At 47.4% G+C, this 27,922-nt stretch overlaps 1 protein-coding gene and 2 long non-coding RNA genes across 7 annotated transcripts in view; 1 reads left to right on the top strand and 2 right to left on the bottom strand.

The window, feature by feature from the left end:
* The first annotated feature begins 19,978 nt into the window (after nt 1-19,978).
* The window catches only part of ACSF2 (acyl-CoA synthetase family member 2), a 48,709-nt gene continuing 40,765 nt past the window's right edge, over nt 19,979-27,922 (top strand). For 4 of the 5 annotated variants that reach the window (XM_077971194.1, XM_077971190.1, XM_001097818.5 and 1 more), the window contains exon 1: nt 20,320-20,491. In XM_077971194.1, the coding sequence (XP_077827320.1) occupies nt 20,355-20,491 (137 nt within the window). In that variant the 5' untranslated portion in view covers nt 20,320-20,354. Of the gene's footprint in view, nt 20,152-20,319; nt 20,492-27,922 lie in introns of those variants that run through there. The other variant, XM_077971196.1, reaches the window with a different exon arrangement.
* LOC144335596 (uncharacterized) lies at nt 20,319-23,044 on the bottom strand. Its single transcript, XR_013406529.1, has 2 exons — nt 22,619-23,044; nt 20,319-22,323 (listed from the first exon to the last, which is right to left on the bottom strand). It is a non-coding gene; the product is annotated as an uncharacterized LOC144335596 (long non-coding RNA).
* On the bottom strand, nt 23,807-26,304 carry LOC144335598 (uncharacterized). The gene is made up of 2 exons (XR_013406532.1): nt 24,730-26,304; nt 23,807-24,069 (listed from the first exon to the last, which is right to left on the bottom strand). It is a non-coding gene; the product is annotated as an uncharacterized LOC144335598 (long non-coding RNA).

Below are 27,922 nucleotides of genomic sequence, written 5' to 3'. Positions count from 1 at the left end.
CCTGCCTTGCGGCTCTTTTGGCTTCAATATCTGATTGGCGATTCCCTTCTATTTCTTCTTTCCTTTCTTTTCTGATGACCCGGCAGTGTAAGACTGCCACCTCTTTAGGTTTCTGTATAGCCAATAATAATCTCCTGATGGCTTCCTGATGTTTGATAGGTGTTCCCTCAGAAGTTAGGAATTCCCTTTCTCTCTGTATTGTTGCATGGGCATGGAGGACTAGGTAAGCATACTTTGAGTCTGTATATACATTTATCCTTTTTCCTTCTAATTCTAGTGTATAGTGGCCCCTGCTTTTGCTAGAATGTCTCTCCCTAACAAGGGAGTGGGGCTTTCAGGCATAATTAGAAAAGCATGTGAAAAGGGTAAAGTTCCCCAGTCGCAGCTTAGTGACTGGGAGAAGTATCTAGTGACTGGCTGTCCTAGGACCCCTTGGATAGTGATACATCTGGAGGACAGTTGTCCGGGACAGAAGAGTGAGACTGAGAAGGTCGTGCCAGTGTCCAGGAGACAGTTAACCTCCTGGCCCTCAATGGTCAAGCATGGGGCTCTGTGACGGTGATGGCATGGGCTGGCACTTGCCCTGGGCACCCTCAGTCCTGCTGCTGGATCCATCTGGTTAGTGGCTTCTGACTCAGAGGACCTTCATCCCCTGGAGCAGTGGGCCTTCCAGTGATTCCCTTGACATAAGGGGCATCAACAGGAGGCAGCTTATTTCTATTCGGACGATCTTTTTAAAAATGTCCTTGGCCAGGCGTGGTGGCTCACGCCTGTAATCCCAGCACTTTGGGAGGCCGAGGCGGGTGGATCATGAGATCAGGAGATCGAGACCATCCTGGCTAACACAGTAAAACCACGTCTCTACTAAAAAACACAAAAAATTAGCCAGGCGTAGTGGTGGGTGCCTGTGGTCCCAGCTACTCAGGAGGCTGAGGCAGGAGAATGGCGTGAACCCGGGAGGCGGAGCTTGCAGTGAGCCAAGATCGTGCCACTGCACTCCAGCACTCCAGCCTGGGCGACAGAGCAAGACTCTGTCTCAAAAAAAAAAAAAAAAAAAAAAAAAAGGTGTCCTTGTAGGCCGTACTGGAAGCAAGCCCTATTAGGCATTCGATTTGCCCAGCCTTTCCATGTTCCAGAGCCCTCAAGGTCTGCTTGCCTGAGGGCCATGACTAAAGCGGTGGCCTTTTTCTTATCTCATTTGTCCTGTTCTGCCTGTTCCTCCTGATCTCTACTATAAAAAACTGAGGTTGCCAAATTCAAGTAGGGTTTCTAAGTTTTGCTCCAGAACTAAGGCGGACTTTTGAAGTTTTTTTTTAATGTCTGCAGCTGACTGAGTGATAAACTTATCAAGATTAGTTGGCCTTCAGTAGAGTCAGGTGACAGGGAGGTATGCTTCCTCAATGCCTCCCTTAATCTCTCCAGAAAGGCAGTAGGATTTTCTTCCTTTCCCTGTGTTATAGTGGACATCACTGAATAATTTATAGGCTTCTTCCTAGTTTTCCTTAGTCCTTCTAGCACGCAAGTTAGTAAATGTCTGCGGCACCAATCTCTATGTTCTGATTCTGCATCCCAGTGAGGGTCTACACTGGGAACTGCCTGCTGGCCTGTGGGGAATTGTTCTCTTTCCTCTTGTCATCCTATCATTGACCTGACTCAGATACCAGACATCACCAAACTCTCAGGCTGCAGTTATGGCGACACTTCTCTCATTTGGGATTAGTGTCTGATCTAGCAGTAACATTATATCTCTCCATGTCAGATCAAAGGATTGTCCTAACCGTTGTAAAACATCAATATAGCCATCAGGGTTATGTGAGAGTTTACCTAGGTCTGTTTTTTGTTTTTGTTTTTGTTTTTGAGACGGACGCTCACTCTGTTGCCCAGGGTGGAGTGAAGCGGTTCGTTCTTGGCTCACTGCAAGCTCCGCCTCCAGGGTTCACGCCATTCTCCTGCCTCAGCCTCCCGAGTAGCTGGAACTACAGGTGCCCGCCACCATGCCTGGCTAATTTTTGTGTGTGCGTGTGTTTTTAGTAGAGACGGAGTTTCAACCTGTTAGCCAGGATGGTCTCGATCTCCTGACCTCGTGATCTGCCCGCCTCAGCCTCTCAAAGTTCTAGGATCACAGGAGTGAGCCACCGCGCCCAGCCTTACCTAGGTCTATTTTAATTTGCTTCAAGTCTGACAGGGAAAAAGGTACACACACTCTGGGCCGAATTCTCCAGAATACATCTTAGGGGCATTTTTGCCTTGGGGGGAATGTTTCCTATCTGAAAAGAAAACATAGGGATGCCAGCACCCCTAGTCATTTTCTGATGAGTATTAGTCCTAGAGCGTCCTCTATGGTCCTAATGCTTATTCCTTTCCAAGGTGCGTCACCACCCATGGACCTCTGCTTATCGGATTAGTTACGATCACTGATGTAGCAGTCCTGCACCCCTTTTCTCGCCTTTCTTGACCACAAAAGGGTCTGGGCTGCTGGATTCTAGTCCTTTACCAGCGTGCCCAACATTGCCTTTGTGCTCAGAGGCAAGTTCTAGAGCTGGGCTGGGTTCCTGAGTATTTCGTAACAACCCAGCTGCCCCATCAAGATGCATTCCCATAAACAACAGTTCTTACGCAAATTCGCTTCAGAGAGGGTGTCGGTAACCTTTTGAGTCAGGATTGAGATAGAGTCTTTTCGATTCTGTAAATACTTTAAGGCTTGGCTGAGGGCAAACAGCTCCCACATTTGAGCAGACCAGTTAGGCAATTCTTCTAACTCTGCTTCCACAAGAGTCTCCTTGTCAATTACTGAATACCCATTGTGTTTTTCCTCAATCCTGGGAGGAGCCATCATCTATAGTTCTGTTCTGAAGGGAGTTCCTCCTAGGTCTGGTCAGAACTTTGTATGGTAATTAAAATTTAAATCCCCTGTTAGGAAATCTGCTGGGTTAAGGGAATTTTCAGTGGTTAATGTTAAATCACCTTTTTCTAACAGACTAGCCCCATACTTATAAGATTTTTGAGTTAGTAAGCCACCTTTTTGCTTTTTTGACTTAGAACCATTCTGAACTGGTGAGGTGTGCTCACAATGAGGTTTCCTCTAAAAATTACTTTTCTAGGCTGGGCGCAGTGGCTCACGCCTGTAATCCCAGCACTTTGGGAGGCCAAGACGGGTGGATCATGAGGTCAGGAGATCGAGACCATCCTGCCCAACAAGGTGAAACTCGGTCTCTACTAAATATACAAAAAAAAATTAGCCGGGCCTGGTGGCAGGCGCCTGTTAGTCCCAGCTACTCAGGGGGCTGAGGCAGGAGAATGGCGTGAACCCGGGAGGCAGAGCTTGCAGTGAGCCGAGATCACGCCACTGGACTCCAGCGTGGGTGACAGAGCAAGACTCCGTCTCAAAAAAAAAAAAAAAAAGTTACTTTTCACTTTCTTCTGTTAGCAAAGCAGTTGCTGCTACAGATTGAATGCATTTGGGCCATTTGTGGGTTGCTGGGTTAAGGATTTTTGATAGGAAGGCTACTGTGGTCTCAGTGTTTTCAGGCTACGCCCTTGTTTACACTGACAACAAGGCAATATTGGAGTGTTATAGGGTCATAGAGAAGACCTTCAATTATCAATTATAGGTTTTAAATTCATCCTGGCTTTTAAAGGAATAGGGCACACTGTTTTTTCTTTACTACATTTATCTCTCTTTTTCTCTCTCTCCCTCTCTTTTTTCTCTCTATCTCTCTCTTCTCTCCTTGACTTGCTCAATTCACTTCCATCTTGATCTATTATGTTATTGTTAGAACTGATGACCCAGTTCCAGTTGTTAAAGTACTGGGTCATCAGTTCTAAGGCCCTGGCCAATGAGCCAAGGCTTGGAGATTGTATCACAGAGGGGTAAGATGGGTAGAAATCAGGGGAGGAGAGCATCTCACACAATGGAAGAGCAATCCTCCTAGCCATTTATAAACTTGGGGCCCTGGCAAGGGTGGTGGGGAACAGGTCCCACATAACTGCCCATGTAGAAAGCTGTATGCCTCAATTGGGAGGGACACCAGGGACAAGACTCCTTGGGTTCATAGCCTAGATGCCTAAGGACACAGCATAGAGCTGCCTTAGATCCCTTTGGAGATACAACCTGCTCTAATACTTGGGAGAGGAAGTGAAAGTCTGAAGCATCAGTACCTAGGAGGCAGGGATCAGAGGAAGTAGATTCAGAGGTAAGGAGAATTTTGGGGCTACACTTTTAAGAAAGTCATGCTTGGGACCCAGGAGGTATGGGTCAGAAGGAAAGCTAGGGGTGCACGCATGGGTGACTGTTGAGTAGAGACTTCTGACTGAGCCATGATCTCAACTGGCTAACGTCGGGAGTTTGGGATGACGGCTTTCTGCCTCTAGTCAGCCCTCAGCTTCCCCAGGAAAATTGAAAGCAGAAGCTGGTTCCAGGCAGACCAACGCTCCCAACCCAGAAGGGTTGGGGGTTGTTAGAAAGCCCTTTCCCAGACAGCCTTATATCTGAGTCTTAGGTGAGGCGGCCACGCTAATCATTTTTAACTGGCCGACAGATGCCCAGTATTTTCCTCCAATTCTAAGGAAGGATAGGACAGAAGAGCAAGCAAAAGTGGTCCAATATTACTGCATTGGAGTTCCCTTCATGGTTGCCAATATCTTACTGAGGGTCCCTGTCCTTAGAGCTCCTAAGATGGTGGCAGGCCGCTTCCAAGATGGCGGCAAGCCTCTTGTTCTCTGACCTGGGGTTCTTGGCCTCACACATTCCAAGGAATGGAATCTTGGGCCATGCGGTGAGTGTTATAACTCTATTCAGCTTGATTAGGATTAACCCAGGCACTTAGCTGTGCAGGAACAATAGCAAGCCTTTAGCCCAATTGGGAGCGGCAATGGGTGCCTTGCTGGATCAGGAGCACAGCGGACACCCTGCTGGATTCGGAGGGTTGGAACAGTGGCAAACAACAGTGGTGGACGGCAAGCGAAAGCTCAGCTTAAGCCATAACAAACACGGACCAGAAGAGTGTGCAGTTGCAAGATTTAATAGAGTGAAAACAGAGCTCCCATAAAATGGGAGGGGACCCAAAGGGGGTTACCGTTGCCAGCTTGAATGCCTGGGTTTATATCCCAATCATTGTCCCTCCTCCTATGCTCTCAGGCGATAGATGATTGGCTATTTCTTTACCTCCTATTTTTGCCTACTTAGCATTTTAGTGAGCTCTCTTTACTACCTGATTGGTCAGGTGTGAGCTAAGTTGCAAGCCCCATGTTTAAAGGTGGATGCGGTCACCTCCCCAGTTAGGCTTCGGGATTCTTAGTCGGTCTAGGAAATCTAGCTAGTCCTGTCTCTCACAATGGTCTACTCCTTACTGAACAAATCCCCGCTGTGCACACCTCAACCCGTCCCCAGCAAGGCACTGTGCTGGGCTTCTGGGAAACAGACAAGGGCAATTGGATCATACATACATTAGCATTTGGCAATCTCTGAATCCTTGAGCATCCATTATCTTATTTTGATAATGTACATGAGGAGACAGTGAGGCACATTTTATTGTTCTGAAGAAACCAAAGCTCAGAGAGGAAAAGCCACTTGTTCGCAGCCACACCATTGGTTGAGGGGCAGACTTTTTTATTCCAAATCCTGTTTCTTTTCACTACACCCTATTTTTCCTACCACGAAGGCGCCTACAGTCCATGCAAATAATTATTATACAAGGTAAAAGGATAAGTGCCTGAATACATACAGATGAGATCTGTGCATGAATATGTAGGGCTGTGTGTGTGTGATAACATCAGGTCGACAGGTGCTAAAACATTCTTTGTGCCTCGGACTGTGCTTTACGTATATCAGGTCTTTTAACTTGGCCTTCACAACAGACTTATAAAGCAGATATTATAAGGCTGAGCTTTCGCTTGCCATCCACCACTGTCAGTTTTACAGGTAAAAACAGACATATGTCAGTTTTACAGGTAAAAACAGACATATGTCAGTTTTACAGGTAAAAACAGACATATGTCAGTTTTACAGGTGAAGTGATTGAGGTTCAAAAAGGTCAACTATTTAATGATAATCACAGCAGAAAAGTGAATGCATTCCAAGAAAGGTGGGTGCAAACCCAGCATGGTGGGGAGGAGGAGCCTATAGAGAAGAGAGAAATCAGAAAAGGCTCCATGGAGAAGGTGGCATTTAGGTTGGGCTTTGAAGGATGGGTCAGGTCCAGACAGGCAGCGATGCAGCCCAGGGAAGCAGAGAGGCAGAGCAAGGAACTGACGACAAGTCAGTTCACTTGGGGAAGATTTGTTTAAATCTCTTAGGCTAGAGCCCTGCAGCTTTGTGAGAAAGTGAAGCCTGTCATCTGTTGGCAGCCTTCTTCTTGGAAACAACAGGCTGGCCCTAGGCTGAACCCCCCCCCAAAACCAAATGCCACCTTGTGCTTGGATGTCTGAGGTTGTTCAGGGAGCTGCCAAATGGAACACAAGTACCAGTAGCAATTGAGAAGCCCAAGATCAAGACCAGGACAGGAGTCATCAGCTGCCTGAAAACCCTTGGGTGTCAGGCCAATGCAGCCACTGCTAACTCTGGGGCAATCTTGGCAACTTGTTACAGTACCAGCTTCTGTTCCTCCTTCCGTAAAACAGATATAATAGCCAGGAGCAGCAGCCCCTGCCTGTAATTCCAGCTACTTGGGAGGCTGAGGTAGGAGGATTGCCTGAGCCTAGGAGTTCGAGGCCAATCTAGGCAACATAATGAGAGCCCACCCCCCCCACTCTAAATAAATAAATTTTTAAACATTGAAAAAATGAGCACAATAATATGAAGTAGTGCGTCAAGGATCCACAGAGAGACAGGTGAGAAAGAGCCAATAGCACCACACAGCAGGAATCAACTTTTCTAAGGGCAGCTGAGTCCCTTTGTGCTTTGTCATCATAGTGGGAGGTGGGTTGAAAAAAAAAAGGCAGTCCGGGCATGGTGGCTCACGTCTGTAATCCCAGCACTTTGAGAGGACAAGGCAAGCGGATCACCTGGGGCCAGGAGTCCAAGACCAGCCTGGCCAACATGGCAAAAACCCATCTCTACTTAAAAAAAATACAAAAATCAGGCTGGGCATGGTGGCTCACGCCTGTAATCCCAGCACTTTGGGAGGCCGAGGCAGGTGGATCACAAGATCAGGAGATCGAGACCATCCTGGCTAACATAGTAAAAACCCTGTCTCTACAAAAAATACAGAAAAATTAGCCAGGCGTGGCGGTGTGCGCCTGTAGTCCCAGCTGCTGGGGAGGCTGAGGCAGGAGAATGGTGTGAACCCAGGAGGCAGAGCTTGCAGTGAGCCGAGAGTGCGCCACTGCACTCCAGCCTAGGTGACAGAGCAAGACTCCATCTCAAAAAAAAAAAAAAAAAGAAAAAGAAAAAAAATTAGCTAGGTGTGGTGGCATGCACCTGTAGTCCCAGTTACTCTACTCGGGAGGCTGAGGCAGAAGAATCGCTTGAACCCAGGAGGTGGATGCTGCAGTGAGCCAAGATCACACCACCACACTCCATCCAGCCTGGGCAACAGAGCAAGACTCCATCTCAAGAAAAAAAACAAAAAAACAACAAAAAAAAGCAGTCTCAGGCCTTGAGGACGTGACCCCCCAAAGTATATTTTAATATTGATCTCTGTTTATACAGTTTACTTACTTACATAAATTTGCTTTCTTCAAGACAGAGTCTCTGTCTCCCAGGCTAGAATGCAGTGGCATGATCTCAGCTCATTGCGCCTCCACCTCCTGGGTTCCAGCAATTCTCCTGCTTCAGCCTCCCAAGTAGCTGGGATTACAGGTGTGTGCCACCACACCCAGCTAACTTTTGTATTTTTACTAGAGATGGGGTTTTGCCATGTTGACCAGGCTTGTCTTGAACTCCTGGCCTCAGGTGATTTGCCCATCTCAGCCTTCCAAGGTGCTGGGATTACAGATATAAGCCACCACGCCCGGCTATAAATTCTCCTTAAATACTTCCACATGTGGAAACATACACCATGTTCCTGTAAGTCAGCCCTTACCAAGGTAACCCTCAAATTGAAGGCAATTGCACATAGAAATCCCAAGATTTTTGTTTTGTTTTTGTTTTTAGACCTAAGTAAATATTCTCTTTGTTTGTTCGTTTGAGACAGGGTCTTGCTCTGTTGCCTAGCTGGAATGCAGTGGTGTGATCACAGCCCACTGGAGTCTCTACCTTCCAGTGCTCAAGTGATCCTCTCCACCTTAGCCTCCCTAGTAGCTGGGACCACAGGCATGGGCCACTGTACTTGGCTATTTTTTAATTTTTTGTGGACACGGGGTCTCCCTATGTTGCCCAGGCTGGTCTTGAACTCCTGGGCTCAAGAGATCCTTTCATCGCCACCTAGCAAAAGTGCTGGGATTATAGGCAGGCCACTGCGCCTGGCCTCATATTATCTTAAAATGCATATAGAGGGGCCGGGTGCGGTGGCTCATGCCTGTAATCCCAGTATTTTGGGAGGCTGAGGCGGGCAGATCACAAGGTCAAGAGATGGAGACCATCCTGGCCAACATGGTGAAACCCCGTCTCTACTAAAAATACAAAAATTAGTTGGGCATGGTGGCACGCGCCTGTAGTCCCAGCTACTCAGGAGGCTGAGGCAGGAGAATCATTTGAACCCAGGAGGCAGAGGCTGCAGTGAGCAGAGATCGCGCCACTGTACTCCAGCTTGGGCAAAAGAGCGAGACTCCGTCTCAAAAAAAAAAAAAAAAAAAGCACATAGAGGGGTGGCTCACGCCTGTAATCCCAGCACTTTGGGAGTCCGAGGCCGGTAGATCACGAGGTCAGGAGTCCAAGACCAGCCTGGCCAAGATGATGAAACTCCGTCTCTACTAAAAATACAAAAATTACCTGGGCTTGGTGGCAGGTACCTGTAATCCCAGCTACTCGGGAGGCTGAGGCAGAGAATTGCTTGAGCCAGGGAGGCGGAATTTGTAGTGAGCCGAGATTGTGCCGCTGCACTCCAGCATGGGCGACAGAGACTCTGTCTCAAAAAAAAAAAAAAAAAGCATATAGAGGGATATGACAACAATTGTACTTTTTAAATAAATATATTTCTTAAAAATGCTCATAGCGGGAAAAGTCAAGTTTACATGGCAAGAAAAATGTGCAGGAATCGCCATGAAGCTGGGCACAGTGACTCATGCCTGTAATTCCAGCACTATGGAAGGCCAAGGCTGGAGGGTTGCTTGAGCCCATGAGTTCAAGACCAGACTGGGCAACATAGGGATGGACACTCTGTCTCTACAAAAAGTACTAAAATTAGTCAGGCATAGTGGCCCACACTTATGGTCCCAGCTACTCAGGAAGCTGAGGGAGAAGGATCGCTTGAGCCCAGGAGGGTGAGGCTGCAGTGAGTCATGATTGCACCATTGCACTCCAGGGTGAGACCCTCCCACAACCAAACAAAACCAAAAAACAAACAAACAAACAAACAAAAAACGCCGGGCACAGTGGCTCATGCCTGTAATCCCAGCACTTTGGGAGGCCAAGGTGGGCGGATCACCTGAGGTCTGAGGTCAGGAGTTGGAGAATAGTCTGGCCAACATGGCAAAACCCCGTCTCTACTAAAAACAAAACAAAACGAAACAAAATTAGCCAGGTGTGGTGGCACGTACCTGTAGTCCCAGTTATTCGGGAGGCTGAGGAAGGAGAATCGCTTGAACCCAGGAGGCGGAGGTTGCAGTGAGCCAAGATCGTGTCACTGCACTCCAGCCTGGGTGACAGAGCAAGCTCTGTCTCAGGAAAAAACCAAAAAAAAAAAAAAAAAAAAAAAGTCAACTCCATCAACAAGTGAGTTGTTGAAAACCTGAGAATGTATTTATACAATGGAACATTACTGTGGAAAATTACACAGCCATTAAAGAGAATGACTAGGAACTGTATGTATTGACCTGGAAAAAAAAGTTTATTGCATATGGTCAAGAAAAAAAATTCAAGTCATTGAGTACAGCACACGGCCTGATCTCATTTTTTAAAAACAGAATTTCATTTTGACATTATTTCAGATTTACAGAAAAGTTGCAAGAATAGAAAGAAGAATTCCTGGAGCTGGGTGTGGTAGCTCACACCTGTAATCCCAGCACTTTGGGAAGCCAAGGCAGAAGAATCACTTGAGGCTAGGAGTTTGAGATCAACCTGGGCAACATGGCAAGACCCCATCTCTATTATAAAAATAAAATAAAAATAATTTGTGGGCCGGGTGCGGTGGCTCAAGCCTGTAATCCCAGCACTTTGGGAGGCCGAGACGGGCGGATCACAAGGTCAGAAGATCGAGACCATCCTGGCTAACATAGTGAAACCCCGTCTCTACTAAAAAAATACAAAAAACTAGCCAGGCGTGGCGGTGGGTGCCTGTAGTCCCAGCTACTCGGGAGGCTGAGGCAGGAGAATGGCGTAAACCCGGGAAGCGGAGCTTGCAGTGAGCTGAGATCCAGCCACTGCACTCCAGCCTGGGCGACAGAGTGAGACTCCGTCTCAGAAAAAATAATAATAATAATAATTTGTGTACTTTTTGTGTGTGTGTGTGACAGAGTCTTGCTCTGTCACCAAGGCTGGAGTGCAATGGTGCAATCTCAGCTCACTGTAACCTCCGCCTTCCAGGTTCAAGCAATTCTCCTGCCTCAGCCTCCCCAGCAGCTGGAATTACAGGCGCGCACCACCACACCCAGCTAATTTTGTATTTTTAGTAGAGACGGGGTTTCTCCATGTTGGTCAGGCTGGTCTCGAACTCCTGACCTCAGGTGATCCACCCACGTCGGCCTCCCAAAGTACCAGGATTACAGACATGAGCCACCGCAGCCGGCCCTTCTGTGCACTCTTTACCCAGATCTCCCATTTGCCATTTCACTACAGTTGCTTTATCCTTCTCTCTCTGTCTCCACACACACACACACAATTTCTAAACTGAATATGTTGCAGATATGATGCCCTTTTATCACTAAATGTATCAATGTGTTTTTCCTAAGTACAAGGAAAGATATAACCATAGGACAATTGTAAAAATCAACAAATTCACACTGATCAATACTACTCTCTAATCTATAGACTTTATTCTGATTCCATTAATTGTCCAGCATGGTCCTTTTTTTTTTTTTTTTTTTTTTTGAGACGGAGTCTTGCTCTGTGCCCCAGGCTGGAGTGCAGTGGCCGGATCTCAGCTCACTGCAAGCTCTGCCTCCCCGGGTTCACGCCATTCTCCTGCCTCAGCCTCCCGAGTAGCTGGGACTACAGGCGCCCGCCACCTTGCCCGGCTAATTTTCTTGTATTTTTAGTAGAGACGGGGTTTCACCGTGTTAGCCAGGATGGTCTCGATCTCCTGACCTCGTGATCCGCCCGTCTCGGCCTCCCAAAGTGCTGGGATTACAGGCTTGAGCCACCGCGCCCGGTCAAGGTCCTTTTTTTTTCTTTTGTAAAAATAGCCAGATTTAATGGCTTATGCCTGTAGTCTCAGTTACTTGGGAGGCTGAGGCGGAGAATGGTTTGAGCCCAGGAGTTTAAGATCAGCCTGGGCAGCATAGCAACTCTTCCTCTCTTAAAAGAGAAAATAAAAAATATATATATAATATTAACAGAGATATGACATATTAATATATAATATATAATAATATATATAAAGGAGATAAACATGTTTATATGATCCTAGGAAAATGTATAGCTGAATATCCATACTTTTTAAACCTAGTTCACCTTAAAGATTTGCTAAAATCAGCCTTATTACTTTTGTAATAAATTATAATATAGAAATGTTTATTACAAATAAATAAGCAATGAATGAATGAATAAATAAAATCATCATATGTTGAGATGGAATTGAGATCAAATCTTGTTCTACCAACTTTGGACACATTATCTAATCTCTCCAAGCCTGGATTCCTCAATCATAAATCTCCACCTGCAGAATAAACTATTTTGTTTCTTTGTTTGTTTATTTTATTTACTTATTTTTTACCAGACAGAGTCTCACTGTCTGTTACCCAGGCTGGAGTGCAGTGGCGTGATCTCGGCTCACTGCAACCTCCGCCACCCAGATTCAAGCGATTCTCCTGCCTCCGCCTCCTGAGTAGCTGGGATTACAGATGTGTGCCACCATGCCTGGCAAATTTTTGTATTTTTCGTAGAGATGGGGTTTCACCATGTGGCCAGGCTGGTCTCAAACTGCTGACCTCAAGTGATCTGCTCACCTCAGCCTTCCAAAGTGCTCAGATTTATAGATGTGAGCCACTGAGCCCAGCCTGTTCTTGTTTGTTTGTTTGTTTTGAGACAGGCACTTGGTCTGTTGCCCAGGCTAAAGTGCAGTAGTGGCGTGATCACGTCACTGTAACTTTTTTTTTTTTTTTTTTTTAAATAGAGATGGAGTTTCACCGTGGTGCCCATGCCGGTTTTGAACTCTTGGGCTCAAGTGATCTGCCTGCCTCAGCCTCCCAAAGTGCTGGGATTATAGGCCTGTGCCATGGCACCCAGCCAGCTCACTGTAACTTCAAACGCCTGTGTTCAAGGATTCTCCCACTTCAGCCTCCTGAGTAGCTGGGACTACAGGTGTGCACCACCACGCCCGGCTAGAAGCTATTTTTTTCATAAGGATTAAATGAGTTCTTAGTCCATAGAAGGCACTTAAAAAATCATTCCTGTAAAACTGTTCATCTCTTCCTTATTCCTGCCTTCTCCCCTCTGTTCATTCCATTTGGCTTGGAATGCCCTTTCCTTCCTCCCTTTCCATGGTCACCATCCTTTTCATCCTTCAAATTCCAGTCCAAATGCCACCTCCTCTAAGAAGTCTTACCTGATCACGCTGACCAAAAGTGAGCTATTCTGCTGATGCCCATAGTACTATGTCCCGCTTGGCATTAGTTGTTGGCATGCGTAGCAGTCATAGCAGAGGAGCCTGAGGGCAGTCTGCTGGGGGTTTCCAGAGAAAGGCTTTCCTTGCTCATCAAAGGCATACCAAGACCATGAGGGAAGGCACTACCTTATTCAAAAAAATAAAACAAAGAAGGCAGAGGAAGATTCGACAAAGAGGAGGAAATGTGAGCACAGAGGCAGAGATTAGAATGATGTGGCCATAAGCCAAAGAAAAACTGGAGTCACTAGCTGCTCTAAGAGACAAGGAATGGATTCTTCTCTGGTTTCCCTCAAAGGAACCAGCCCTGCCAACATCTTGATTTTGTTTATTTATTTATTTATTTATTTGAGACAGTCTCACTTCGCTGCCCGGGCTGGAGTGCAGCGGCGTGATTGGATCTCCGCTCACTGCAACCTCCGCCTCCCGGCTTCGAGCGATTCTTGTACCTGAGTAGCTGAGATTACAGGTGTGCACCACCATGCCCAGCTAATTATTATTATTATTATTTTTTTTTTTTTTTTGAGACAGAGTCTCGCTCTGTCACCCAGGCTGGAGTGCAGTGGCCGGATCTCAGCTCACTACAAGCTCTGCCTCCCAGGTTTACGCCATTCTCCTGCCTCAGCCTCCCAAATAGCTGGGACTACAGGCGCCCGCCACCTCGCCCGGCTAGTTTTTTTTGTATTTTTAGTAGAGACGGGGTTTCACCGTGTTAGCCAGGCTGGTCTCGATCTCCTGACCTCGTGATCCGCCCGTCTCGGCCTCCCAAAGTGCTGGGATTACAGGCTTGAGCCACCGTGCCCGGCCTAATTATTATATTTTTAATAGAGATGGGACATCGCCGTGTTGACCAAGCTGGTCTTGAACTCATGACCTCAGGTGATCCACCCACCTCGGCTTCCCAAAGTGCTGGGATTACAGGCATGAGCCACTGCACCTGGCCCAACACTTTAATTTTAATCCCGTGAGACCCTTAAGACTTTTGGCCTCCAGAATTGTAAGGCAATAAATTTCTAGGGTTTTAAGCCACTACATGTGTGCAATTTGTTCTAGCAGCAATAGGAAACTGACACACTGCTTCTTTCTCAGGACTAGATGCAAACCTCCAGGAGACCTTCTGCAACACACCTTGGGTAGATGCCTCTCCCCCAGCCTCCCTCACACAGCACTGGCTGCAGTGCAGGCCATTGTCAGTCTCAGGACTGGTGTTTTCTCCTAGACAGCGAGCTCATTGAGAGCAGACGCCATGTCTCATTCATATCATGCTTGTCAGCAAGTAGTTACTCAATGAATGAAAGTTGAACCAATGAATAAAAAAGGGAAGTTAAATTAGATTTGGTTTAACACTGGGTCTTTATCCAAGACTTCACAGTTGATTTTAGTTCTTGACTTTGACCCAAGGGAAGTAAAGTATTATGCCATCCAAATAAAGATTTTTGTCCTATCCTCTTACAAAAGCAAGGCTTTCATAGTGTTTTTGGCAGTTGCTGGGATTATGGCTTAGTTTTTCAATTTGGGGATGTAAGCAAGAAAATACAGATCATTTAAAAACACGTCTGCCTGTGCCTGCAGCAATTGTTAGTCGCAATCAAGATAATTTTACTCAGCTGGGTGTGGTGGTGCCTGCTTGTGAATCCCAGCTCTCTGGGAGGCTGAATCAAGAGGATTACTTGAGCCCAGGAGTTCAAAATCAGTCTGGGCAACACATTGAGATCCTCATCTCTACAAAAAAAGAAAAATTAGCCCAGTGTGGTGGCATGCGCTTGTAATCCCAGCTACTCAGGAGGCTGAGGTGGGAGGATCACTTGACCCCAGGAGTTCAAGGCTGCAGTGGGCTATGACTGCCCTACTGCACCACTCCAGCTCCAGCCCAGGTGAGAGAGTAAGACAGTCTCAAAAAAAAAAAAAAAAAAGATAACTTGATTCTACACAGTAGTTCACAGCAAGTTCCTTGTTTTCACTTTCAGTTTAAGAATGAGAAACATCCATGTTTAAAACAATTTTTATTAGGCTTTTTAAAAAATATATATTGACTACAGGATCTAATTGACTTGATTAGCAGAATATATGCATTCTGTTCCAAGTCGTTTCAACCTCTTTGAAAACTGAAACTTCCTCATCTTCCTCTCTCCTTTTCTTTCTGTGGCTGCCAGCGGTCTCTCCTTTTTCTCCACCTCTCCTTCATGATCACTGCATTTCTTATTAGACAGCTCAGTTCTCAAACACACAGTGAAGGAAATTCTTTAAAAGGACCATTTTTCACTTACTATTTGGAGACAATTACCACAGAGAGCTATGAAAAATTACACTAGAGAAAAGGGATTTGCTGAAGGTCATTGACAGAAAAAGCACTAAGGCTGGATTCTTTCCAGATCTGACGCTGAAGTTGATTGAAGTTGATTCTAAGTCTAAGTAAACTCTTTGTACTCCTTTTTTTACAGTGAAAACCTCATCAAACTCATTAGTTCCTGTAACTGATTGAAGCCTCCCTCAGGTATGTTAATAAAAAACTTTATTAAGAGAAATCATATACACCATCTTAGAAAATAAAATAAGGAAACAGTTTTGTTTGTTTGTTTGTTTTTTTCAGACTGAGTCTTGCTCTGTCACCTAGGCTGGAGTGCAGTGGTGTGATCTCGGCTCACTGCAACCTCTGCCTCCCAGGTTCACACCATTCTCCTGTCTCAGTCTCCTGAGTAGCTGGGACTACAGGTGCCCATCACTACACCCGGCTAATTTTTTATATTTTTAGTAGAGACAGCATTTCACTGTGTTAGCCAGGACAGTCTCGATCTCCTGACCTTGTGATCCGCCCACCCAGCCTCCCAAAGTGCTGGGATTACAGGCGTGAGCCACTGCAACCGACCGAAAATAGCTTTTTTAACAAAAGCCTGTTCTCTGCCCTCACTGTTCCTCCCACTGCCATGCCCCAAAGAAAAGTTTTTTTAAAAGTTGTGGAAAAATAGACATAAATAAAATATATCGTTTTAGCCATTTTTAGGGGTACAGTTCAGTGGCATTAAGTATATTCACATTGTTATACAACCATTACCACCATCCATCTCCAAAACCCTTTCATCTTCCTAAACTGAGACTCTATACCCATTAAACAAATAATAACTCCCCATTCTCCACCCCACACACCTCACCCCTGGCAACCACCATTCCACTTTGTCTCTATGAATTTGACTACTTGAAGGGTCGCATATGAATGGAATCATACAGTATTTATTCTTTTGTGTTTGGCTTATTTCACTTAGCACAATGTGTTCAAGGTTCATGTGGCTTGTAGCATGTATCGGAATGTCCTTCCTGTTTTGAAAGCTGAATAGCATTCCATTGTATGGATATACCGCATTTGTTTATCCATTCAATCACTGATGAATATTTGGGTTGTGTCTGTCTTTTGGCTATTGGGAATAATTCTGTTGTGAATGTTGGCACACAAATGTTTGTTGGAGTCCCTACTTTCAATTATTTTGGGTATATACCCAGAAGTAGAATTGCTGGATCATATAACTCATTTTTAATTTTTTGAGGAACCACGATACCATCCATTGCGGTGGCCCCATTTTACATTCCCACTACCAATGCACACGTGTTCAATCTCTCCACATCCCCATCAGTACTTGTTATTTTCTGTTTTTTTGTGTGGGTGTTCTTTTTTTTGTTGTTTTTTGAGACAGGGTCTTGCTCTGTCACCCAGGCAGGAGTGCAGTGGTGTGATCTCAGCTAACCACAGCCTCAACCTCTCGGGGTCAAGCGATCCTTCTGCCTCAGTCACGCACCACCACACTCAGATAATTTTTGTACTTTTTGTTTAGGCAGTTTCTCACTTCGTTGCCCAGGCCTGTCTCAAATTTCTGGACTCAAGTGATCCACCCACCTTGGCCTCCAACAGTGCTGCGATTACAAGCATAAGCACCCACACCGGGCCTGTTGCTGTTTTTAAATAACAGCCATCCTAGTGAGTGCGAGGATGGTTTTGATCTGAATTTTTTGAGTACCTTCTCAAGTGCTTATTGCCCATCTGTATATCTTCTTTGGAGATATATTTCTTTTTTTTCTTTTTTTGAGACAGAGTCTTGCTCTGTCGCCCAGGCTGGAGTGCAGTGGCGGGATCTCAACTCACTGCAAGCTCCGCCCCCCGGGTTCAAGCCATTCTCCTGCCTCAGCCTCCCAAGAAGCTGGGACTACAGGCGCCTGCCACCACGCCCGGCTAATTTTTTCTTTTTCTTTTTCTTTTTTTTAGTAGAGACAGGGTTTCACCGTGTTAGCCAGGATGGTCTCAATCTCCTGACCTTGTGATCCGCCTGCCTCGGCCTCCCAAAGTGCTGGGATTACAGGCATGAGCCACCGTGCCCGGCCTGGAGATATATTTCTTTGGGGAATATATATTTCTGTTTTATCTTCTTCTGTTACTTGCCTCTAAATGACATACTTATTTTGCCATTTTTAGATTTTCTGTTTGATAAGTGGGGATTTGCACCCTATCTCTCCTCTCTTAAGTCTTGCTACTATAGTTTTTTGTTTTTTTTGTTTTTTTTTTGAGATGGAGTCTCTCTGGGTCGCCCAGGCTGGAGTGCAGTGGCCGGATCTCAGCTCACTGCAAACTCCGCCTCCCGGGTTTACCCCATTCTCCTGCCTCAGCATCCCGAGTAGCTGGGACTACAGGCACCCACCGCCACGCCTGGCTAGTTTTTTGTATTTTTTTAGTAGAGACGGGGTTTCACTGTGTTAGCCAGGATGGTCTCGATCTTCTGACCTCATGATCCGCCCGTCTCGGCCTCCCAAAGTGCTGGGACTACAGGCTTGAGCCACCGCGCCCGGCCGCTACTATAGTTTTATTATTATTTTTGTACATAATGACATACTCCTTTATTTTTATTTTATAGTCTTCCCCGCCCTTTCCCTCTCAACTACTGACAGATGTAACTTCCAAGGTTAGTGATACTTACATTTACATTCTGTTCTGTAACTGTGACTAGGTCTTCTGTACTTTATTCATAGGTTGATGTTACAAATGAAAAAAAATCAATAAATGGTGTTTTCATTTTGAGCCTGCTTTTGAAGCACAGAAGCAGGACATGGGCAAAGGGGCGGGAACAAGGGCTTTCTCATGGTAGCCAATGGCATGAGCCAAACTACAGGGATCATAAATCATGCAAGTCACTTGCAGCATAAAGGAGATGTGATGGCTCAGGCAGAAGGCCCCTTAGGGAGCAATGGGGAATTGAATTGGTTAAAGGGAAGGAAGGGAACTTGGAAGACCTGGATGGCCCACTGCCCTGCTTGCCACTTCCCTATACTAACCCAAGAATGCTGGGTCAACATGATTCCCCCACCATGGCTCACAGACTTCCCCACCAGCCATCCTGACTTTCTCCCAGCCTTCCTCCCCATCCACAGAACTACTGCCTACCAGGGCTTTGCAGAAATAAAACAATTCCCCCTCCTAAAAAAGGTTTGCAATTCCTAACACAGAGGAAGGTCTTAGAGTGAAGACACGAGAGGAAGGAGAGGATGGAGGAAGAAACAATCACTGAAAACTGGCCAACTACCAGTTCTGTGCCACCTACTCGATTCTTATCCAGCCCTCTGCATGAAGTTGGTATTATGATCCCCATTTGACAGATAGTGAGGCTGGAGAGGCCCCGTGACTTGCCCAAAGCCACAAAGAGACTACGGGCAGAGCTTTGACCTATGTTTAAGAGGCTGAACCTCTTTAGGATTCAGTTTCTTCATCCATAAAAACAAAGACACATACCAAGGCATGCCTGTTCCTTGCAGGGTGTTTGTGAGGGTCAGAGAAAATGTCCTTGAAGAGCCTGGCATGTACAAGATACCCTGAAACTGGTGGCTATGATGCCACGGCCTGTGCACCTAGGAAGAGTCAGGAAAGCCCAGTGTCTTGAAAAGCCGAGGCTGGAGCAAAGTTCAAGGAGGAACTCACTTCTCTCCTGCTGAGGACTGACCCTCAAACTAGCCAGGAGAGTGGAAGGACCTACAAGATCAGTACCTACCCCTCACTTCATAGGCCAAGAGAGGGACAATGGTTTACCCAGGGTCACCAAGCAAGCTAGAGGCTGAGCCTGCCAGTCTGGGCTGGGACCCCAGACTTGTGAATGCCCCAGCCCTCCACATTCCCTGGTCCACTATCAAAGAGTTAGTCTAATTAGGAAGGCACACCCTTGCAGGCCCAGCCTCCTGTGATCTCTTTGTTCCTCTGTCTCTTCCTGCCCCAACCCCACAGAAACTGAAGTGTGTGGACCCTCCCTAGGAACCGGGGTTCCAGGGAGGATTTGAGGTCACGCTCAAGATCATAAAGAGGCTCAGCGTGGACTCCTTCTCATGACCAAAATGGAGCCAGAGTTCCCAGATAAGGGCAAACGTCACCTCAGGCCAGGCTCCACTCTCAGCCACCCCTTCTGCCTGGCAGAGTTCACTTCATCTCCTCCTGTCAGGAGAGGGGAGGTCACACTGCCAGGGCCTTTGCCTCATTCTTCTCCAGCTCCTTCTCTAGAGGAAGAGTCATGGCTAGCCCGAGGCAGTGTGGACCTGGAACAGGCATAAACTGTGCTACTCTTTGGTGCCCAGTGCCACCTTTCCTAGCCAGGAGCAGAGCAGGATTATCACCTTCTGTGTCCCGCAGCTCGGCCGTGTCTTAGTACCCCACCCACCCCTGGAACTCAGGAACCCTAAGGAGGGGCATAGGGTTGCTTTCCATTCACGCCTAGGGCAGCACAGGGAACTGTGCCACAGGCCCCAAGACAGGCAGATGGAGGATGAAATACACAGGTCCCAGTCCCTGAGGCCACCTTACAGTGCCCGGCCCCCAACCCTGTGAAGAAGGTCAAGGCAGAGGCAGCAGAGGAGGGATGGGAGGATGCCTCGTGTGAGATGGGGTACAACTGGTGTCCCTTCTGAAGCTGACATCTGGCCTCAGCTACGACTCTGGCGCCAGCGGGCTCGCAGGGGGCTCACCCGTGACACCCTTTGTCCCGGCTGCCTCCCCACCCCTGCGGGCCCTCTGCTCCAGCTGGCATGCCTCAAGGGCGCTTCGCGCCTGCTCCTTTGGCCCCTGGCTTGCAAGCAGCGGGGCCAGCACGTGACCCGAGCGCTAAAGGGGGCAGGGGATGGACGGATCTTGACCTTGCCATCTGGCCCCTCTGGAAAATCAACAAACGTTTGCGCCTCTAACATCCAGGCCCCTGAGAATGGTCGCGAGGAAGATCTGTCTCGGACTGCAGCTGGGGCCTTCGGATCCAGAGGAAACCAGGGCTATTCTTCGAGGGTAGGAGGGGGAGGGTCGCGGGGTCCGCGGGGAAGGTGGCCCCGCGCGAAGTCGCCACCGCCGCGCCTCGCCCCGCCCCGCCGGCCGAGACCGAGTCCGCCGCACCCCATAGGCAGAGGCCACCCTCCCCGCCTCCCCGCCTGCTCCGCGCCCGCCCCGCCCCGGCTCACTTTAAAAGTTTACTCTGGCCGGGACGCTGGGCGATGCGAGCCACTGCAGCCTACGTCGGGATGCTGCGCCTGGGGAGAATGTGCGCCGGGAGCCCGGGGGTGCTGGGGGCCCGGGCAGCCCTCTCTCGGAGTTGGCAGGAAGCGAGGTTGCAGGCTGTCCGCTTCCTCAGGTACTGACCCCCCGCGGGAAGAGAGGGGGCGGGGCAGTTCCCTGGGAGAGGAACTTGGAGGTCCTGCCGAGCTTCGGAAGCCCCACCTCTGGACGAGTGCACCGGGGGGAAGGTACCCGCCCCTCACCCGCCCCCTACGAGCACCTAGGCAATAGGAAAAGCTGGCTTGGCCTGGTGGACTTGGCAGGGGGCTTTGGTTGGTGGCTGCAGGGACTTCGAGTTCTGGTCCAAGACTCTCGATTCTTTCTCCTTTATGGGCACAGAGGGCAAGGAGTGTGGGCTTTAAGGAGAATATTCCGATGGGGAGGGGCCAGGGCCAAGGCCTGGGCTGTACGCCCAGGCCACTGCCTCTGAGTTGGAACCCCTGCATGGGCAAACTTGGGGATCAGCCCCATTCTCCCCGACCCAGGCCACTAAACTTAGCAGTCTCCTCTCTCCTCATCAGCTGCTCACTAACATGGCTTTTATTCTTTGCTGCCTGCTCCTGGGCCTATTTTCTTCTATCCTCAGTGCAAGGGGTGGGATGGAAACTGGCAGAGGATTTCAGTTCCCAGTAGTTTCACTGCCTCTGCAGCAGCACAGTAAGTAAAGCTGCCTTCCGGCGCGACCAGTCCCTGGGAGGACCGCCTGAGATGGCAAATGTGAAAGTGCTTGAGTCATAGAGAGCAGGCTGCCACCAATGCTATCAGTGCTGTTAGCTTCAGCAGCACCACTGGGGAGCCCTGTGCACCACTGAGCCTGTCCTACCACTCAACTAGGCCAGATACTAAGTCAGTGGTCAGGACACCACTTTCAACAACATCAGATGGGGTGTGGGTCTGGACGTGGAAAAAGGAGAAGTCAGAACAAAGCTGTGTCTCAGAGAACTAGATTTGTTTTTGTTTTTAAAAAGGCTAAGCAGGAAGAGTTGGAGGGACATGCAGACTCCTTTTTTGCTGGAACTCCGAGATCACAGTTTTTGAACTTGCTGATTCCTGAATGCTAGAAAGCATGCAACGCCTTAACATCACTCTGCCTAATTTGCTGAGAAAACTAAGTGGATCAAGGCTGGTCAGTAGATGGGACTGAGATGAGGACAGTGGGGTCCTCTTCCCAGTGACCCTGGGAAGTCACTCACTACTTCCCAGGGTCTCCCTAGACAAGTTCAGCCCTCCCCTGATCCCCTAGTCTCTTAAGCCTCTCCTCTGGACTCATGGGTGCCCCCTCAGGCTGGGAGGACTCTAAGGAAAGTTACTCCCCACCGTGTGCATATTTTATCATACTAAATCAGACCAAAGGGGAGTCTCTCAGCCTACTCTGGCTCAGGAGGCTGCCTAATACAAAACAAACAAAGTAATAAATAAATAATAAATCAGGCCACATGGCAACATTCCTGACCTTTGACTTTTTTGTCTATAAACAAAATAGGTCACTTACCTGCTACAGCCCTGAGGCCTCTGAGAGCACCAAGCTTCAGAGAAATTCTTATTGCTGTGTCAGGAGGAGACTCGTTTATCCAGAGAGATGATTTTCTGAGTGTTTGGCCTACCTCCTTTCTGCCCCTTCCACTCCCTTGTGCTTGTACCCTTATTGGCTAACTGTGGTGGTTTTACCTGATTTCTCTCCTACTTTCCACTTCAGAAGCCTCAGGGCTCAGGCCGGGCATGGGGGTTTATGCCTGTAATCTCAGCACTTTGAAAAGCAGAGGTGGTAGGATCACTTGAGCCCAGGAGTTCAAGGCTGCATTGAGCCATGATCATGCCACTGTACTCTAGCCTGGGCGGCAGAGCAAAACCTAGACTCAAAAATAAAAATAAAGGCTGCGTGGGTGGCTCATGCCTGTAATCCCAGCACTTTGGGAGGCCCAGGCGGGCGGGTCACTTGAAGTCAGGAGACCGGTTTGGCCAACATGGTAAAACCCCGTTTCTACTAAAAATACAAAAATCAGCCAGGTGTGGCCTGTAATACCAGCTACTAGGGTGTCTGAGGCAAGAGAATTGCTCCAACCTGGGAGGCGGCGATTGCAGTGAGCCAAGACTGCACCACTGCACTCCAGCCTGGGTGACAGAGCGAGACTCCATGTCAAAAAAATAAAAAATAAATAAAATAAAGGCCAATCATGGTGGCTTAGTCCTGTAATCTCAGCACTTTGGGAGGCTAAGGTGGGTGGATCACTTGAGGTCAGGAGTTAGACCAGCCTGGCCAACATGGAGAAACCCCATCTCTACTAAAAATACAAAATTGGCTGGGCACGGTGGCACATGCCTGTAATCCCAGCTATTAGGGAGGCTGAGGCAGGAGAATCGCTTGAACTTGGGAGGCGGAGGTTGCAGTGGGCTGAGATCATGCCATTGCACTCCAGCCTGGGCAACAAGAGCGAAACTCCGTCTCAAAAAAAAAAAAAAAAAGCCAGACGTGGTGGTGCATGCCTGTAATCCCAGCTACTTGGGAGGCTGAGGCAAGAGAATTGCTTGAACCTGGTAAGTGGAGGTTGCACCACTGCACTCCAATCTGGGTGACAGAGAAAGACTTCGTCTCAAAAAAATAAAAATAAAATAAAAATAAAAAAAGAAGCCTCAGGGCTGAAACCATCAGCAAACATTCCTGAGAACAGATTCTGTGTCAAGTGCCTAGCACGTGCAATGGATATAGAGGCCACAAAACTCAGTCCTCACCCTGCCAGGAACTTGCAGCCTCGTGGGAGGAGAAATAAATCAAGTTGAGCACAATTTAGTGTTGCAAGTGCCATGGTGAGGAATGCACTTGGACTTTTGTCCTCTGTTTTCTCCAATCTGCTCACACACAGCCTGCTTTCCTGATGCCCAACACCCAGCCTACTACTTATCAGATCCTCGTTTTGCCTGATAGAAAAGAGCAAGGACTTTGAAGTTATACTGTCCTGGATGACAGCCCTGGCTCCTCTCCCTGTTGGTTGTATGACCTCGGGCATGTTACCTACCCTCTGAGCTGGTTAGCTCATCACTCTTACTACCTACTTGATGTGTTGTTGGGCCAATGAACAGAAAAAGCTTGCTCTTCTTCTCAGCCTTTCCTTTGAGGCAGGTCTGATCCCTGGAAACCCTTGCTGGTGCCTGGGTAGGAATTCTGACTGATTTGAAAGTAGGAGAGGATCCCCTCCTTGGTGGCCTCTTTCTGGAACCCAATTATTTCTCCTTTCTGGAACCCAATTATTTCAATTATTTCATCTGATTACCAAGATGGTGACTTCCGCCCAGCTACATGTCTAGTCCTTGGGTCTGCTGGACGTCCTCCTCTCCATTTGAGGCAGAGCTGTTCAGAGTCTTTTTCTTTTTCTTTCTTTCTTTCTTTCTTTTCTTTCTTTTTTTTTTTTTTTTTTTTTTGAGGTGGAATCTCGCTCTTATTGCCCCAGGCTGGAGCGCAATGGTGTGATCTCGGGTCACTGTAACTTCCACCTCCTGGGTTCAAGCAATTCTCCTGCCTCATCCTCCCAGGTAGCTGGGATTACAGGTGTACACCACCTGCCCAGCTACTTTTGTATTTTTAGTAGAGATTGTATTTTTAGGAGTTTCACCATGTTGGTCAGACTGGTCTCAAACTCCTGACCTCAAATAATCCACCTGCCTCAGCCTCCCAAAGTGCTGGGATTACAGGTGTGAGCCCCCGCGCCCAGCCCAGAGTCTTTCTCCCCAGAAGGAAAGAAAAAGCCGTCCTTTGCTTTCCAGAACTCCTCATGACCACCTCCTTCCCCCTGTCCACATGCCTCCTTTCCCAAGGAAGGTGGATGGGTTAGTCTGGGGCTTCAGCGAACCTCCAAGGAAGGAATTCAAAGAGAAACCTGGACTGAGCAGCCTTCCTCCAGACCTCCCCTAAAGCTGGCCTGGGGCTGTCTATGAGGCAGCTGCATTCAGGGTGTTGGGAACACTCAGAGCTGGGAAGACAGAGAGATCAGTGGCTAAAGCCTCTCAGAATTGGGTGTGGTGCTCAGAGCTGGGGATCCAGTGACTTGGGGCTGATGGTAGGGACAGAGGAGTAAGTGGGCTTTGTGGACCACTCTCCATGGGGATGGCTATGATCATATAAGACCATAGACCAAAGGCAAAAAACCCAGGCAAAAGTAATATAAGTAGAGAGTTTATTTGGGGCAAGTTTTCAGACTGCAACCCAGGAGCATAGACTCAAGTTGCCCTGAATATATGCTCCGATGAGCAGCAGTTACAAGTGGGTTTTTAAAAGAAAAGAAGGCTGGGCGCAGTGGCTCACGCCTGTAATCCTGGCACTTTGGGAAGCCGAGGCGGGCAGATCACAAGGTCAGGAGTTCGAGACCAGCCTGGCCAATATGGTGAAACCGTGTCTCTACTAAAAATACAAAAATTAGCTGGGTGTGGTGGCAGGTGCCTGTAGTTTCAGCTACTCGGGAGGCTGAGGCAGGAGAATCACTTGAACCCAGGAGGAGAAGGTTGCAGTGAGCCGAGATCGCACCACTGCACTCCAGCCTGGGCGACAGAGTGAGACTCTGTCTCTAAATAAATACATAAATAAATGAAAAGAAGAGACAGTTGCTAAGTGATTTACCAAGAATGTACATTAAAATGATTTAAGCTATTGATGTGTTATACCTTGTTCTTTGTATCACAAATTTTGTAAACCTGAAAGTAATGGGTGAAGCAGTTAGTTAGGAGCAAAATGCCTTTAAACAATTTTCCCTGGGAAAGGGGGAGCATGACTGAAGTCCCACACTCAGGTCTCTCTGGGCTTGATACATTTTGCGTATATCACATAGCTCAGACAGCTGCTGAGCTATTTTTCTGTTCTTGTGACCAACGATTTACACACACATGGAAAACTACAAAATGCTGTTTCTATATGAGTGCCTTGTGTTAAGCCTGGAAGTGTTTTGGGTGGTAACCATAAATAGGTACAAGAAATAGACTCTTCCCATAATTTCCAAAACATGATTTACAAATGATTTGGTGACGATATCCCTATGCATTCCACTGGGGATCCTCCAGTCTAAATGTAACAGTAGAAAATAACTATGAACTTGGCTGTTGGAATCAGTGAATGGTACACATCTGTTTTAGTTACCCTCCTCTACCTTGAATGCTGTACATTCGCTGCAGTCTACTGTGAAGCATGTAAAGGTAATAAAAAGATGAATGAGTTTGTTTTCACGGACAGAGTTATTTTTCTAGAAGGAGTCTACAGGGGAAGACCATAGACACACTGATTCAATGCAGAAAGTTTGCAGTACCATTAAAGATGTCAATCAAAGCAGGAGGAATCTGGTTTGTGGAAATAGGAGGGGGGAGACTTCCCAAAGAGCCTGGGGTTAGAGCCTGATTCCTGAAAGGATAGGTCTGCAACTTGAAGCCTTTGTACTTCCGTGAAATCTCACTTGTGCTTCAATCGTTATGAACGATCATAGCGCACTATAATCTCAAACTTCTGCGCTCAAGCGATCCTCCCATCCCAGCCTCCCAAGTAGCTAGGACTGCAGGCGAGTGCCACCATACCCAGATCATTTTTAAACTTTTTGTAGAGATGGGGTTATGAAGTATTGCCCAGGTTGGTCTCAAACCCCTGCCTCAAGCCATCCTCCTGCCTTGGCCTCAAGTGCTGGGATTATAGAGGTGAGCTGCTGATCCCGGCCTCTATTTTACTTCAATCTACAGATGAAACTTTGGATCCAGGCAGATCTTGATTCAAATGAACCACTTTCTAGCTGAGTAGTTTTTTTTACTTAAGCTGAACTTGACTTTTTTTTTCTTTCTCTTTTTAGTGGAGACAAGATCTCGCTCTGTCACCTAGGCTGAGTGCAGTGGCACGATTACAGCTCACTACAGCCTCAAACTCTTGAGTGATCCTCCTATCTCCGCCTCCCCAGTAGCTGGGACTTCAGGCCTGCATCACTACGCCCAGCTAATTTTTGAACTTTTTTGTAGAGATGTTGTTTTGCCATGTTGCGCAGGCTGATCTTGAACTCCTGAGCTCAAGTTACCTGCCTGCCTCAGCCTCCCAAAGTGCTGGGATGACAGACATGAGCCACCATGCCTGGCCTTGACTTTTCTTATGTATAAATAGTGTGTTGTAAAGGTTAAATGAGGTCCCATAAGAAACTGCTTAATGCACAGTTTGATGCCAAGGACATTTTCAACCCATTGCATGGGTCAGTGAGCAACTTGTCTTAGGGGTGAGCTATTTTACAGGAATGCTTGTGTAACGATGGCTTAGTCCATTCTTACAGTGACCCCGAGGCCCACAGTACAGTAACTATGTCTGGGGAGTAGGAGGGAGAACGTTCCCGCAGGGGAAGCTGCCTAAGCAAAGGTGGGGCTGCTGGAGATGGGTGGACAGGCCTGAGCTTATGCTGAGGATGGAAATAAAACTGGTCATACATTCAACAGGCCAACATGCAGGCTGTAATTTCATCTTCTAGGTTGGCCTTGCCATGGGAGTGTCCTAATAATGAAGGGTAGGAACAATTCTGCCAGTGCCTCTCCCTTTAGAACTAACATGTTGTATTTCTAGCTTACAAATCATGCTTTCTAAACCTCAGCGGCATGCATGTATTCCTCCATGTGGGAGTTAGTTGACAGGAAAGCAAATCCCAACCCTTCCTCTCCTAACTTAGTGTGGCTTTAGGCAAGTTACTCAATCTCTGCAGACCTTAGTTTGTTTGTAAAATAGGCTGTTTGGACAAGATGTGCTCTACCTTTCGGAGAACATTCTGTGATTCCTAAATGGTCTGGAGTTTCAGCCTGATCCCTAAAACCAATAAGGCTGTGATTTGAAGTATACAGCCTTCATACATGTGTGAAATTTCACTTGGTCTCTTATGAACTCTGAGTATGCAGCCTTCTTAACCTTCTGACATTCTGTAATTCTGTAGTCCCTGTTCAAAGAGAAGCATCAAGTTTTGTTTTATATATACACATGCACACACACACACATTTAAATATGTTTTTCTTTTTATTTTTCTTTTTGAGACGGAGTCTCCCACTATCACCAGGCTGGAGTACAGTGGCACTATCTGGGCTCACTGCAACCTCCGCCTCCCGGATTCAGCAATTCTGCCTCAGCCTCCCAAGTAGTTGGGATTACAGGCACCCACCACCATGCCCTGCTAATTTTTTGCATTTTTAGTAGAGACACGGTTTCACTATGTTGGCCAGGCTGGCCTCAAACTCCTGACCTCATGATCCGCCTGCCTTGGCCTCCTAAAATCCTGGGATTGCTGGACTCAAACAATCCTCCTTCCTCAGCCTCCTGAGTAGCTGGGATTACACACAAACCACCATGTGCACCCGGCTACCTCAAAGGTTTTCTTCCTAGAAAACTAAGATCTAGCCTTGTATGTATTTTAGTAATCCTATCAAGGGAAAAGTGTCTTGACTCAGCCCCCATCCCTGACTCCTGGGCACTCTTCTCCTGGGGTCTTTGTCCAACTATTCCAAAAAAAACCCTGCAGCG

This window comes from Macaca mulatta, chromosome 16, assembly GCF_049350105.2.
Source record: "Macaca mulatta isolate MMU2019108-1 chromosome 16, T2T-MMU8v2.0, whole genome shotgun sequence".
NCBI lineage: Eukaryota > Metazoa > Chordata > Mammalia > Primates > Cercopithecidae > Macaca > Macaca mulatta.
The sequence above is the reverse complement of the archived record's forward strand: the minus strand, read 5'-3'. Positions and strand labels throughout refer to the sequence as shown.